Below are 16503 nucleotides of genomic sequence, written 5' to 3'. Positions count from 1 at the left end.
CCAATTCCCATGCCATTAGTTCAATTAACAGATATTTCTTCTAGCTAAATCTAAATACTAAATGAAAAGAAACTTGGGATTCAATTTTTATTTAAGATAATTGAATATCTTTCTATATTCATAGTTGGAGTGACAGGCACACCTCTATTTTGGCCAGAGATGAACCCTGGACACTGGAAAAATGCCTAAGATTAAAAATTTTCCTTAGAATTCAGCCTCCAGAGATGCTTCTCTACATAATGGGGAAAATTGGGAATTGAACTATAGTTTGTGATATACATTTTTAATAGTTCATTATGATGGTTATGTTGGTGAGAGGGGAGAAAGGGAGAGAAACTCCTTTCTCAAACCAGTAAAAATTAAAGGACACTCCTGTTATGCTACAATGTAAGGGTTACTGACAGAAGGTCTAGCATCAAATAAAAGGGTTGAAACTAACCAACTGACCTATACGAAACTTCTCTGGTAGGGTTTGAAGTGTGTTATTCTGCCTCAAAGGGACTTCATATATATTAAGTTTATTTAATCAGAAATCATCAAGTTGGTAAGAGATACAAAGCCACTAAGTCAAAGGTATAATTACCAAAAGTCAGCCTGTATAATTGATGACTTTACTATATGACTAACGTATACTTGGCATAATTTAAAGATATTCATCTGAATGCAAGAGTAAAACACACACACACACACACACACACACACACACACACACACACATTCACACAGGTCATCCAAGAACTGCATACCACATTTAACTAGTTCATTGTGTCTCAGTATATCTGGATCATAGGAATTATTATGACACATTAAAAATACCAGTTCCTCACTTTAACTTCTTTCTTTGTGATAATGGCATTGTAGAATGACCTATCATTTCAAGATGCACACTGAAACATATTCAGATAAAAATGATGTGATATCTGAGATGTGCTTCAAATAATGTGAGAGAGAAGGATGAGAAGAGATACAGTTGAATCAAGAATGCTCCTGAATTTATAACTGAGTAATGAGTTCATGGGAATTCATGATACTCTCCTCTCTGTGTTTGTAAATATTTGAAAATCTCTGTATTTAAAACACAAATAAATATAAATTCTTAGGCTTCATCCTAGATATATGAGACAAAAGCCTCTAGGGTTGAAGCTGCAAATTTCCAGTTCTCTTCCAAAATATATGGAATCAGAATCATGGTTGTTGGGAATGCATATTAACAAGCTAGTTACCAGAGTCTTATAATCCAGTTAAAATGCTAATTGATTACATCCAGAAAATAACTCTTCCATCATTCTTTGTACCAAATAACCCTCTCAAGTATTTCTCTTGAGGACCAAGATAAATAAGGTCCACTGTCTTAGAATGGTTTCCTGTGAAACAGACTCTTAGAGAGATTATAGGGGAATAAACCTGTAAATGAACACAGGAAGCAGGATTAGACAGAGGAAAGAGTTGAAAAGCAATACAGTCAAGGTAGACACACAAAACCAAAGAAGATTTGACAGGGGTAACTTCCGGAGTGTCCACGCATTTAATCTAGATGGTAAATTTTTGTGCCTTATACCCAGTTCCACTGACAAGCCATTGGATATGCGTGCTCCCTTTAGGTGGGGCTTAAGGTTGCATGAAGTGGCTTTCTTCAAGCAAAGGGTACTTCCTTTAGGACCCTAGTAAATTCAATTAGTTACCAACACTCCTAGCACGAGGGGAAGGAGGTCGTTGGAAAGGGAGAATTAAGTGTCTCAGTCCTGAAGGGGGCCACTTAGGTGATACTTCATAGAATCCACTAAAAGGGCTAACATGTTTTTACTGGAATTCCTTCTGATCTTTTCTCATTGTTTCTTATACACCCTTTCAAATCAACACAGAAAGGCTGTAATGGCCATTTTACAATGACTACCTTGTAGTTTTTCATTGCAGTGACTCCATTAAATATTATCACTCTTAGGAATAAAATGTAAAACCAGTATTTGTTAATTTCCTTCAAAATCAATGCAACATACTGTTGTCTTAGCAACAGGAATACATGTAACTGCTCAGAAAATGACAATTACAAAGAATTATTTCTATGGCTTTTAGAGAAGATATTTACTGGTTTAGAAACATATAACGTAATATTCTACTCATCTACTTCCTAGAAGTGTGGTTGTGGTCATGGTACTCCAAGACAGTAAATGTCAAGTCAGTAACTTATGTTGTATTCTTAGCTATTAAGCATTGTCATACACAGAGAAAATGTAGCATATACAAAGCATGTGTGATACACATTTCATTTGTGTTACTCTAGATTCAAAGCTCTAATGATTCCTATGTTATGATCAGGTATTTGACATAATACACCCAGCACACAGTAGGCATTCTGCTGGTTGGCTCCTTCAGTGACTCCAGGCTACCTTTTGGGAGAATTTTACAATTTCGTATCAAAATACTTTTATTTCACTTTTAAAACTTAAACAAACAAATAAAAAAAAACCCAAAGTTAACTTTATTTTCCCCTGTTTAAATTTCATTCAATTCCGTATGGGTAATAGGAAAAAAAGAAGAAAAAACTCTTGTGTAATGAATTATAGTTAGTTGCTATGTGTAGCTCCCTCTGCTAGTATAAAGGCTTCAGAGGGAAGCTGCATTAAGAAATGGTATAATCCTTGGATCAGAGCTGCCCTTACCACCCAGCAGATACAGTAGTGTGGTTCAAGGGCATAACCATTCATAGAATTGCTGAAAATGTTTACTGCTACCACTCCAATCAGAATCTCTACATGTATTTTCTTTCCCCAAGGAAAAATGTCTCTATATTTCTACAGAAAACTAAATAAATAAAATAATAATTTTTGTGTTCTAGAAAGTTTCCCAAATTATCATTAATAACACTGTTTCTATAGGAAACTCTCCCATGTTCCAAACAACTAATTTACAAACCAATTTTGAAGTACAATTATTTTGAAAGTAGATGATCATCTTTACTCTCTTTTGTCCCTAATACGTATATATAACTAAATTGCTCTTAGATTTCATTATGTAGAAATGTATTGCTATTTTATAGTGAAAATAATTAGAACTAAAAATGCAGAGTAATACAACTGAAAGTCATAGCATACATGCTTTCTAAGTAAGCTATTTTTCAATGTATACAACAAAACATAATTTATAAGGACCTAATGTGAGTTATCAATCTGGTATACACTGTCTTTTAGTATTATGTGGTATAATATTGCTTCTGAGCACAAAAAATATTTACAATTTAAGTGCACAATCCATGATGTACCTTCTTTCTGACACTTCATATCGAAGCAACCAGACTGAGAAATAACTATTCTGAGTAAAAAGTGCTGTTTAAAATAACTGCTGAACACAATGCATGAATGCCATGCTGATAAATGCAAACTGTTTTATATGACTCTCAAATCATATTAAAGAGACACTTCTTGACAGAGACATACTTAAATCATTTTACATTTCCTCCTTTTTTTTTCAAGTGAAAATGTCACCTTAAGAGTAATTTTTTAGGAATGAGTGTTTTTCTCATTCTGTATGTCTTCAGATGAATCATCTGCCAAGATAAGATTTTACTGATTGAGGATTCAGAGCTCTTTGGATGTTTACTACAACTCTTAGATAATATCAGTATAAATATCTATAGTACCCATAATAACTATTTTTTGATTATCTTGACATAGAGTTGTTATTTTTTTTTTGCAATTTCATTAAGATGAAAACTGCTATCTTGTGCATTATTTTCTAGCCTATATCATTGTCTCACCTTAAATCATCCACATTGCCATAAAACAGCTGCAAGCTTCAAGGAAATTTCACTTAAAATGTAACAGAGCTATTATAACTTTTATTCACCTTTCTATAGCAACTGAAAACAAATCCCTTCTATTAATCATATGTGAATTGGTTGTTGCTATTTTTGAATGAAAATCTACATTAAGAAGGGTTGTCAGGAAAGGTCTCCTTGAGGACATGACACCTTTGCTGAAATATGGATTTGACTGATGAAAATGTGCCAACCACTGTAAGATCTGAGACAAGTGTTTTACAACAGAGTGAAGAGCAAAAGTCCGGACTTGAGAAGAAGCTCAGAAGTTCCAAGAAACAGGATCAAAGCCCTGCCAGTGGAGGTGCAAACAAGCAGGAGTCAAATCACATTTGGACTTGTAAGCTACATTTCACTGTTGTGATTTTATTGTCAATATAATCAGAAACCACTAGAGGAATTTAGGCAAGAAAGTAACTTGAACTGATTCATGCTTTTAAAAAACGATTCTGATTGCTATGTGAAGAATGGGTTGTAGGAAGTCAAAGAGGAAGCAGAGGCAGGTGACAGTGTCTTATATAAGATTTCCCCTGAACGTCTTTGAAGGCATCACAGAATAACATCATTTGGGAAATAAATGAATCAGTTGCTTTGCCCATGGACTATTTCTTTCTCTATTTCGAGTATCTTTACAGATGATGTTAGTAAACAAAGGGCAAATCACAGGGATTATTTTTAGGCTGCCTACAAATCAAAATGGTTTAAAGCTATTGTAGTAGAGAAAGAATACGCTCTCAGGAAAAGTTTTACCAAAAAGCCAACCCCATATATTTATAGTTACTAAAAAAAAAACTATTTGAATAATCTTACAAGCTGTATTAATTATTCTTCCTAACATTATTTACTTAATTACTTTTGTGGTGACTTGAGTTGAACTCCCATTTTATTATCGTGTTTGGCCACACATAAGCTTCAACCTAGTTTAAAATCTTGAAGTATATTGCTATGCCCTGTATATTCATTTTAATCAAGAGAAACCAAATAAATATATAAAGTTGATTTTGCTAACAAGAAAACATATCATATGAAAATACATTTCTTATAGAAAAATAAATTTGATGTAGGTCTTTTTTTTTAATATAGAACACTTAGTTTTTCAAGTAATACTTTACATAGAATTTCAAGATACAAAACAGATTTAGGTATTTTCCTACAAAGACATACTATGTAACTATTATTTCTATGAAGCTATTTATAAAATAAGATATATAATCATGAAAAGGAAATTTTCAATTTATTCTTAATACATAAATATTTACTGAGCATCCTACATTTGAGGCACTGTTTAAGGAATTTAGGATAAAATAGAAAAGAAATTAGGCAAGGTTCCTGTTCACTGTGTATTAATGTTCAAGACATGTTCACATAGCAAACCTACCTGCAGAAAGTAAAACAAGGTCATGTATTACTGAATTCCTGGGGAAAGCAGGCTACATGTTTACTGACTGTGTGGTCAGGGAAGGCTTCCTTGAGCATGTAACATTTGAGCTGAAACCAAATAACTAAAACACCTAGTCAGGAAAATACTAGAAGAGAACATTCCAGAGAGAGGCAAACAAGGGCATATGGTCTCACCTGAAAAAGCCTGTCATATAAAGTAGAGGAAAAAAGGACAGAGAGAAAGTAGGGGATGAAGTCACTGTCAGTCTGTTCGAGCTGCTGTAATGTAATTCCATAGAATGGCAGGCTTACAAACAACAGAAATTCATTTCTCATAGTTCTGGGAGGGAGGCTGGAAATTTCAAGAGCATTGGCTGAATCAGTGTCTGGGAAGGGACTACTTCTTCATTCATACATGGCCATCTTCTCACTGTGTTTTCACTTGCAGGAAGGAGAATGGGTCTCTCTGGGGTCTCTTTTATCAAGGGCACTAATCCCTTTCAGGAGGCTGTGCCCCCATGATCTAATCACCTCCCAAAGGTCCCACTTCCAAGTACCATCACACTGGGGTTGAGATTTCTTCATATGAATTTTAGGGAGTGGGGAACAAGCATTCAGTCTGCAGCAGCCAGTAGTAAAGGACTGTGTAAGACCAGATAAGGCATTATAGGAAGACACCTAGATACAATCACTTAATGAGAAGCACTGAAGCAGGGAAGTGGGATGATCCAATATCTTCTCAATACCATTTTGACTAGATTTCAGGCAGACCTGACAGCTATAGCAGGACTCTAGGTAAAAATTTGTGATGGCTGGATTCTAAATTTGCCTTACATATTTGGATTTTCAGCTGTCCAGTATCCATTTCCCATCCTTAACAATATCTCTACTTTCTTAGAGAAATTACTTTTGCCCATTAGACACAGTTTCATCAGAGGCTCTGTATTAGGGTTGTCTAGGGAAAGAGAACAAATAGGATGTGTATGTATACACACACACTGAGAGATGGTGGGGAAAGATTATACAGGTTGGTCTATCTTTCTATCCCTATGATAGTGACAGAAATTGAGAGGAAGATTTATTTTAAGGAATTGGCTCATGCTACAATAGTGGACATGTGGCAAATCCAAGATCTGCTGGATAAGTCAGAAAGCTGGAGATCCAGGGAAGAACTGATGTTACAGTTTGAATCCAGAAACAGTCTGATGGGAGAATTTCCTCTTTTGGGGTGGAGGTCAGTCCTTTTTCTTAAGGCCTTCAACTGACTGGATGGGGATCACCCATATTATGGTGAGTAATCTGCTTTACTTACAGTCTGCTGATTAAAATGCTAATCTCATCTAAAAAATATCTTCATAGCAACATCCAGGCATGTTTGGCCAAATATCGGGGTACCATAGCCTCACCAAGTAGACACATTAAATTAACCATCATAGGTTCTATTCAATTCAGCTGAGGAGTACACATGTGATTCAAGAACAAAGGTTCAAAGATATACATTCTATCCCCTTCATCTCATTCAAACCACATGATCCTACCCCTCAACCCACAATATGTAGTTGTAATCTGTGCTTCCCAATTTCCACTTACCAGCCCATTTAAATAAGTCACTAGGAGGGGAAGGTAGAGCTCAGAGGTACAGCACATGCCTAGCATGCATGAGGTCTTACCTAAGTACCTCAATTAAAAAAGTAAATATATAAATAAATCTAATCACTTCCCCCTCAAAAATAAAGTCACTAACATCTTAAAACTAAACTCTTTCAGGCATTACATTTATAAATAAATAAGTAAATAAATAGTCACTAGTAGATTCTGTGAGGCCCCAGTGAACATCTAATATTTCACTTCTACATAGGCCAGAGCCATTTGGTTTATTTGAAATTAAAAAAAAAAATTGTAATTGCCTCAAGCATGCTCCAGCTATGTGGGAAAGACATGCATCAAATTATTAATGATTTTTCTGGATATCAGGCTTTGAGGATTAGGGGTTTCCAGTATTTAATGTGAATAATTTTTACAAATTCTGTATAATTTATAATTAGCAGCTAATTCTTTTTTTAAATTAAAGTAAATAATGATTTTTTTTCTAAATTAGTAAGTGGGACAAAAGAAGGATTTTAAATATTACATAGAGTTGGAAGTCCTGTCTTTAACTGCAGTAGAAGCCCCAGAGGTGCCTCTGCAGAACTGGAGGTTTTGTGGGACAATTTGACCAACTTTATTGAAATCATTGCTTTTGTATTCCTGAAAAAAGAAAGAAAGGCAACAGGACACTTGTTTCTCTTGCGGACATTTAAAATTTGATTCATTGATATATTTTTGGCTCACAGTATTACCTTGTGGCATTTTGCATCAGCTGCTGCGTCTTCCCAAAGCAATATTATATTGCATAATTAATTCAGCACATGTGGTGGTGACTGTGCCAAATCTGTGTATTTAAAAATACAATTCACTGTTCTTCTCAATAAAGATATTGCATTTTTTTAAAGGAACAAAGTCATACTGAATTAATTAGGAGTAGCACAATTAGAATAAATTAGGCTGTATCAATATATGCATCTCAGTTTTTAAAGCTGGAATTTCAATTAAAAACAGCTAGATATTCAATAACTAATTTGAATTAGTAACTCCTCCCAAAAGTCTCTGAATAAACACACAGACAGATGAAGAAATTCCACAGGAAATGATAGTAAAAATAACAGTAGCTAATATTATTAAAGTATTTGCTAGGAACAAGTTAAATGTGCTATATGAATCTTCTTTTACACTACTCACAAAAATCCCAAGTATTAGTAGTATTACACCCATTTTACAGATGACAAACTCAAACTGAGGTTTAGAGACATTAAGCAACATTCCCAACATTACACAGGCTTCAAACTGGACTCCAAGTTCTTACAAACTCCCTTATATAATGATAAGAAACATCTTTGCAAAAAGTTTCTACATAACTTAGTAGGCTATCAGAGAGCTCCGAAATAAACGTTTATGAAGTTATAAACATCAAGTCCAAGTCGAATGATTCTGTGTCTTTTCTCTTTATGTGTGTTTCATAGGAAAACAAATTCCCAGTGTTAATTTAAAATGATATTTTAAACAAATTCTTCAATGAAAAAAGTTAAGACTTCTATCTTATTACTGAGCAGAATAGTGAATATATTCCTTTAACTAATGTTAATAAACTCAGTTCCTCCTAATGTTTTTTATCCTCAAATTGTTCTACAATTAAAAATATCTCCACATTATCTACAAATGGAGATATAATATAGTTGAGTCTATTCAACATAAATTTTGACCAATAAGGAAAAAAAATGAACAATTTCTTTTCTCTCTTATAATTTCATATACCCCTTTCAGAATTACCCTAATACAATTTGACACTCTAGACAATATTTGCTAAATTGCAGTTTTTGTTCGGTTGTTTGTTTGGTGTTTAGCTATTGTTTCCCCAACTAAGTTCTGAAGTTTTTTTTAATCATTTGGAGCTGGTGGCCTGTAGGTGTGATGGTTGGTAGGGAGGAAAAAAATGGCAGAAAATGTAATATGCTGACTCTACTTTTATTATTTATCATTTTTTCCCTTCAATCTACTTTGACAATCTTCTCATTAGAAGGTTATAGGCAGCTTGAGAGTTGCCAGTTGTTTCCTTCTTCATCCATCACTTTTCTGGGCCAAAAAGAGCTCCGCAGGACACATTTTGAAAATAACTGACCTAATGACTAAAGAAGGATATAATTTAATGTTTGGAATATTACTGAAAGAAGAAGGAGGCACTGCAAACAATGTGCTGGGATAATAACTATAAACGGACTCCCTATGCTAACTGGGAAATATGCTTACTTTATCTATTTATTTGAAGGTTATTCTTGACTAGCAATGGCCAGGAATGGAGTGTCTGCAGTTCTAATTGGAAAGCACACACACACACACACACACACACATATATATAAAATGTCTAATACTTGGATAATACATACTTATAATAAGTAATTATATATATATATATATATATTCTTTACATATGCATGTTTATGACAAATGCACTCTCATGAGTGAGAAGGCAGAAACCATTCTTATTTATATCTAGTATTTCAGTGTATAATTTACATTTTTTGAAATTTTATTTGAATTAATTCAATTCAATAGTTCCCATTTACTATGTGAAGCGAGTGGGTGGTAGAGTAGGACATAATGACAAGCAGGAAATGGAAGAACTCATAGTCTAGTGAAAAAGAAACAACTGAATAACTGCACCACAATAGGGAGTTCAGCACTTACAGGAGTCATACATGTAGATACAGAGAAAAACTTAATTTTTAGAATCTATCATTCCAGATTACCGGGATGAAGCCTGAAGAATAAATATAAGCTTAATATCTGAAACAAACTGAGAAAAGGGAGTTCTGAGTTCAGGCACATATGCAAATCTCTGTGTTTCTAGACAAGTTGCTTTATGCAAATTAGAAGAGATGAGGCTGCAAAGCAGACAAATATAAAAATTACTTTAAATGAAATGCTAAAAGTTTTGACATTTATTTGGTATATGAAAGGAAATACTGAAACTTTTTATTTTAAACAGTGAAAGATCAGAATTATATTCCAAAATAACTCCCAAAATACAAAAAAAAACAAACTGCCTTTAGTGAGATAATGAGACAAGGGCTGGGGGTTCAGAGTTAAGGGTATGTCTTTAAATTGGTATTTTGGCAGCAAATTAGGCATCACACATATGTGAGCAACACTTCATAGATAATGCAGAAAACGTCTCTGGAACCTGATTAGGACTGAGATAAGGGCTCACTGAAGTTTACGTCCAAATCAGCTATGACCCCAAGGTAACAAAGGTAACAGAAGCAAAGTCATGGAGGCATTAGAAGGTATTAGAAAGGATAATGAGGCATATATATTTAGGAAATACAGGAAAACTATCTAGAAAAACTGACAAACATAAGCTTGGACGTCAGGAAAGATTCCAAGTCAGAAAATATTTCTACAACACACAGATCATCCCTATTTGGAGAAAAATAGAACACTTTGATTTAGGTTTGATTATCTTGATGGAAACTATACTGAAGAGGGAAAAAAGAAAGCTTCAAAGATGGAAGCCTGGAATATCTCTAAGGCTTAAATATAAACAAACAAACAAATAAATTCAGGCAGAGAAATGCAATTTTAAAAAAGTGCCATCAAATATTTAAGAGGAGAAACCCAGGGCCATCAAGAGGAGGAGAAGAACCAGTAGTTTCACAGAAGACAAGAGAGGAGAGAGTCCCCAGATTGTAACACATTTAAAGAGGACATTATAAATGTTGTACATCACTGCAAATCACCACCACTCCTGTAATAACTGAGAAAGCTTCCCTGGAAGGAGGAAGGAGCATAAATAAAGCAGAAGAGAGATCTTTGACAGTTACATGAAAACTAGAATTCTTTACTACAAAGATTATAGAGGAGATATTTGTGGTAAGATAGTCCTGGGACCTAACCCAAGGCTTTAAAAAGGTATGGGTAATAATTCGTTAGAGTGTGGATTTCTAGCTACTGGATGACCCTGTCTGGTAAGCAACTAATGCCAAAATACTGAAGACCACATGACACAAAAAGTAAAGGAAGGTATATATAGCAAACACATAGATAACATATCAACATTATTTTATTAACACTATGGTGTTTCTAACTGGGAGCAAATTACTCAGCAATAAAACCAGCCCACCAAACAGTACGCAACTGTTCAACACAGAAAAGATATGTAAGGATTTACTGTGTGGTTGTCTTTAAAAGGAAATCAAGAAACTAGAGACATGAAGTCTGTACTCTCCAAACCGTACAGAATGCCTCCATAATATTAGAAAACTTCTACTGGATAGGCATAATAACAGCTCTAAGGGAGTCGGAAAGTGAGAATAAAGTTATACAAGATATCGGGAGAATTTTATCTCATCCAAGATGTCAGGTTTCCTCTATTAATAGAGTTCAGCATATATTAGGGTCCAGTTGATATTTATCAAATTAGTAAATAAATAATAAGTAGCACAGGGCTTTAATACCCCTGAGACACCAGCTTTATATTACATTATTTTTATTACATCTTGCTTCAGGAGTTAAACACTGTACTAGACAGACTACCTTTTAAAGTTTCCCTGAACTGATATATTCTGTACGCATCGTAGTGGAACTCAGAGTGGTTTCTCCAATCAAGAATATCACTGAGGCAATTGGTGGAAGATGTCACATCAACCCAGGAGGTGAGCAAGTGTCAAAGCTTTCAAAATTTGAAGAGTCAGTTCAGGAAAGGATCAGCAAATATGTAATTAGAGTCATCATGTCCTGTTTAGCTGACATAAATGGTTAGTTCTCTTGCTCTGAATACAAGATCTTATTTATTGAAGTTTCCAGAAGTTTTAGCAAAGTATGGAAATAGCAAAGAAAAACACACACAAAAGAAAAGGGAAGAAAACATTTAAATGGAAGATAGACATAAACACAGAAATTACAGTGTGAAACTTAAAAATGAGCTTCACTTCTTGACACCCAGTGACGCAGAGGGAATCCAAAAAGGCACACAGAAGAACACATGGAAACCTAATGCCAGTACTATGGCTGGTTTTATTTTCTAATGATGGTCGCAATGACATTTCCTTCCCCATATGTTCTTCATACAATGTGACTTATACACCCCTCCCATCAGGAGATGGTATATATTTCTAATCCTTGAATCTGGCAGAGGTTTGACTACAGCAGAAAAAGTTCTGCCTAATTCTCTTGGGAAGCTTGTTCTTCAAACCTAACGCCTTGCTATGAAGGAGCCCAAACAGCCTAGGAAAGGCCTACATGGAATGGAAATGCAGCTTACAGCTTTCACTGAGCTCCAGCCAACAGCCAGAATCAACTTGCTAAGTTAAACATCCTGAAAGTGGTACCCTCCCTCCACCAAAGTGCCTTAGCTGATGCTGCATGGAGCAGAGATGAGGTGTTCCTTAAAGGATGCCAGAACTGTAGTTTTATGAACAAACTTAAAGACTGTCATTTGAAGCCAGTAAGTTTGGTGGTTTGTCATGCAGTGATCAATAATCAGAACAGGTGCCTAATTTTGTAAGTAACAATATTTATGTTTATCTACATGGCAATAAAAATATAATGCTTAATAAATAAATATTTCCCATAATTATTGAAAAATGTAAAACTAAAATTATCTTTGTTTCACAGAATATTAAAGAATGGGTCAAACTGTTCAAAATGATGGTCAAGCATAACATTTGATCATCCTGGAATTTATAGCATAACATTTAATTCAAGATACATGGTTTTAAAAGAAAATACTTTTTACTTATCAGCTGTAAGGCCTTGGAAAGTTGATTAAACTCTGTACCTCAGAGATGTCATCTATAAAATGACCGTAATAGTGGTAGCTATCCAAAAGAATTTCAGTGAATATTTTTGTAGAGCTTAGCAGAGATCATGACAAAATGAACAATCTATATAACCATTCGGCATTATTGTCATCGACAGTATCCCCCTGGATCTGGAGCACAGCCTTGTCTCTAAGATGCCTAGTCTGTAATCTGGAGCAGAGAGGAAGTCATACTCAAAGTCAGCACACTCTGCATCTCAAACAGCAACCACTGTCTTTACTTCTCTCAGTACATCCAGTACTGTTCAACATTCATCAGACTGGTTCAGTGATTTTCATCTTATTATATCAGTATCACCCTTGGGATCTCACTGGTACATCAGCTACATAAATTAATACTAAAAATATTTTTTCCTCATGATTTCAATTAAGCTTTTCAAAGAAAGTTCAATGTTCACATCAAGTTGGTGGTATTCAACAAGATATCATAACATATAATTTTAGGTAATCTATGAATATTTGTCTAGAAAAGGTCTATACTAGCCTTTTTGTCTGCAAAATTATTCCACTTAGCATATTATTGTCTTCATTCGATGCACATCATAAAATTTCTTCTTTTTTTTTTTTCAGCTTATTTTGTTCATGGAAACCAACCAGACCAATGATTATTTGTGCCAGCACACACAAAAGTGACTCTCAACCATTTAAGAGCTACTGCTAGTAAAGCTAGCTGGTAAAATATTAGACAAGGTAATTGGTAAAATGTTGGATAAGAACTCTTTGAAGTGATTATAATGAAATGTAATTTACATCTAGGAGAAGGAATTTCTCCTTTATTCTTTAAAAAAACTTCAAATACAGAGAGGACCCCCCAAACCACAGTTCTCAAATGTTTGAGAAAAAAATTCAAATATCTTGCAACAAATTCTGACATCATGAGCCATGTTAACTAACCCAGAAAGCTGAATGGTTTCCAGAGGAACAGCAAAGTCATTAATCAAATAGTTAAATCCTAGGAATTTGCTTTGAAAGATAATTAATTGTTTGTCACTTTTAAGGGAGAAGTTGATATTTTCGCTTAAGCAGGATATTTATTAGCCTTTAAATTTTTATTCTTAGGTATGTATATTTATCATCCAGGTGAGTCCAAGGTGTGAATTTCAGGCTGTCAGCAATTTACAGATTTCTTAGAATTTAAAAAACAAAACAAAAAACCAGGTGCAGAATCAAGTATGTAAACTATATATATATATATATATATATAGCTACTATATACAATATTAGCCACTATATACAAAAATAGATTAAACTTTTTTCTTCTGCATAGCACAGGGAACTATATTCAATATCCTATAACAACCTTTAATGAAAAAGAATATGAAAAAATATATGTATGTATATGCATGACTGGGACATAGTGTTATATACTAGAAGTTGAAACACTGTAACTGACTACTTTAATAGAAAAAAGAAAATATATATTCATGCCTTAACTTTCTGTTTCTTTTAAACACATCTTTAAGGAATAAATATTTGCATTCAGGATTCATTAGTTCCCGCTTCCAAACAGCCAGGCATGACCTCCAAAAACATTTCAGGACTCCAAGAAATAAGAATCCCGTTGAACTGTGAGTCCACTGGCTTAGGACTGCATGTTTATATGAGAATTCAAAGAAATGCTGGAATTATTCCTTGAAGTTTCCCAGAGTATGTTGACAACTGAATTTGTTATGATTTATACATGGAAAAAAATTAAATAATTAGAGTCAAATGGGCTGTTGCTTCATGACATATTTTCAACTTTATAGATGATGTGACCAAAAGTTTGCCCGTACAGTCTGAAATGGTTTTGGACAGAGATACTTTTCGACGTGTACACAGTGAAGTTTGCTATTCTCGCCGAATATGTGTTCAAAATACTTGAACAGGATCTCATTATGGTTAGAGAGATGTAAGTGAATAGGAAAAAATGTGAATATGCTTACCGGTGTTCTCAACTCAGGTATGGCAGCTTGATAGGTGAGTGGGCGACAATCACGAGTGTTTGGCACGAGAACACAAGGAAGGAACATTGGACCCAAGTCATCTCCATCCAGAACATCCACTGTGAGGGTGGTGGTGGTGGTTCGCCGTTCATTCAGATTTTGTGCACGGTCCTGTGAGACAGGACAAAAGAAACAGAACACAAGATGGACTCAGTGTTTTCTGCAGCTTGACTAAACTGTAGACAGATTTATTCCTGACTGTAGGCATCTGACCTCTCCTTTCTTAGAGCATTTATTTTAGAAACCTTGCAATTATAAATACTTTTTCTGTGCCCTTAAGATGCCAATCTTCTCCCAGCTCAAACTTTTGCCAGTTTTATAACCCAGGACTTTCTCCAGGACCTGGGAATCATTCCTTTGAAAAGTAATAATCAAGGAAGTCAGAGCTTCTATTTCCCAGTCCCTGTGGGAGGGTAGGAGCCTAACTTCCATAGGAGGCTTTCTCCAAGTTGTGAAACTATCTGCCATTATGAAGATACAGGAATGTCTACTTTTCTTTGAGAAGGTCAGTTAACAAATACAGATGACTCTTGATTCCTTCACTCCTGCCCCTACCCCAGCTCTTTTTTTTTTTTTATGGTGTTTCAAGCAATTTAAGTCTATTAGATAAATAATTTTGGTCATTTGAAAAAAAAAAGTGAAAAAGAAAAGAAAAATGAAGGGGTAAATAAGAAAAAGAAAACCCACCAGATCTGATCTACTCTTATTAGAGAATTTTCTTTTTTTTATGTCTCACATAAACTTGTCTATTACAAAGTATTTTGAAAGCTTTCCTTGTCTCCATATAGTTTGCTGACATCACTAAAAGTAACAGGTTTCCAGCTTCTAAATGAGAATTGTTTTATTTTGTTTCTTCATTCTTTGGGACTCTTAAAACAAACAAACAAACAAACAAAAATACAATTTCTGAGAAGAGTGTCCTTGTAGCAGTAATGGGAACTGTATTTCCACTTTTTCTCTTTTCCACCGGCCACAATATTGCCAACAGAACAAGGCTTTTTTTTTTTTTTTTTTTGGTTTCTGCTTTTCTGTTTTTGTTTTCCATTTTTATTATTTGTAAAGACGTATTCCAAGGTAAGGCCTAGGAAAGTAAAAAATCTCTGTTTGCAGAATTTTGCAAGTGGAACCTTTTTGGAATGCAATAACTTTGTAGCAATGAAATCGAGCAGAATCCTGTAAGGTCCTCCTGGGTACAAATGCTGTCTGTGTCCCCCATCTCCTGTTTGTAGGAAGTAGGCTTCATTCAGCCTCCTTTTCCATCCCTAAATTCCAAAGGACAGATTCAAACAGTTGCTAATCAGAACAGTAAGGGAATGCAAAATCAAAGGAGGAATAATCAAGGAACAATAGCATAGTGATAAAGCAGGGTTCTGGTTCCTTCTCAAGAAATACACATAACAACAGCTTTGAGTTTTTTGCAGGAACTAAGGCCCCCACCCAGGTGGAGGATGGTAACTTCAGGTTGAACACAAGATTCCTGGAACACCATCCTGTTTCCTCCCCACCAACCAGAAGAAAGTCTGCATAGAATGAAAGATAACAAAGACTCTGAGCCCTCTCCAAACGATTAACTGTAATTAACTTCCCCTTTCTCCCTTTAAAAACTTTCGTGATTGAGTAGAATCTTCAGAGTTGGTTCTTGGACATGAGTCTGTTTTCTCCCAAGGTTACTAGACTCCTGAATAAAGCAGCCTCTCCTTTCCAACCAACACTTGTCTTTTGAGTATTGCCTTCTGAGCAGCGAGCAGGTGACCCTGAGTTTGGTAACAACAAGAGTATTCTTTACTGTTTAGATTCATTATAAGACAGACTGTGGTCAAATCATGGGAGAAAGTTTAAATCTCCAAAGTGTGGGGTCTCCCTCAGATCCTCAGAGTTCATATAAAGATTATTTTAAAGTAAAGCTATTA

The 16503-nt window shown here is 34.8% G+C and overlaps 1 protein-coding gene across 1 annotated transcript in view; it reads right to left on the bottom strand.

Moving 5' to 3' along the window:
• The window catches only part of LOC102539006 (protocadherin-15), a 379801-nt gene that overhangs the window by 295239 nt on the left and 68059 nt on the right, over window positions 1-16503 (bottom strand). The window contains exon 6 of the mRNA XM_072971518.1: window positions 14534-14704. Within this exon, the coding sequence (XP_072827619.1) occupies window positions 14534-14704 (171 nt within the window). The remainder of the gene's footprint in view (window positions 1-14533; window positions 14705-16503) is intronic.

Source organism: Vicugna pacos, chromosome 11 (genome assembly GCF_048564905.1).
Source record: "Vicugna pacos chromosome 11, VicPac4, whole genome shotgun sequence".
NCBI lineage: Eukaryota > Metazoa > Chordata > Mammalia > Artiodactyla > Camelidae > Vicugna > Vicugna pacos.
Note: the sequence above shows the minus strand (reverse complement) of the source record. Positions and strands in the feature narration are given on the sequence as shown.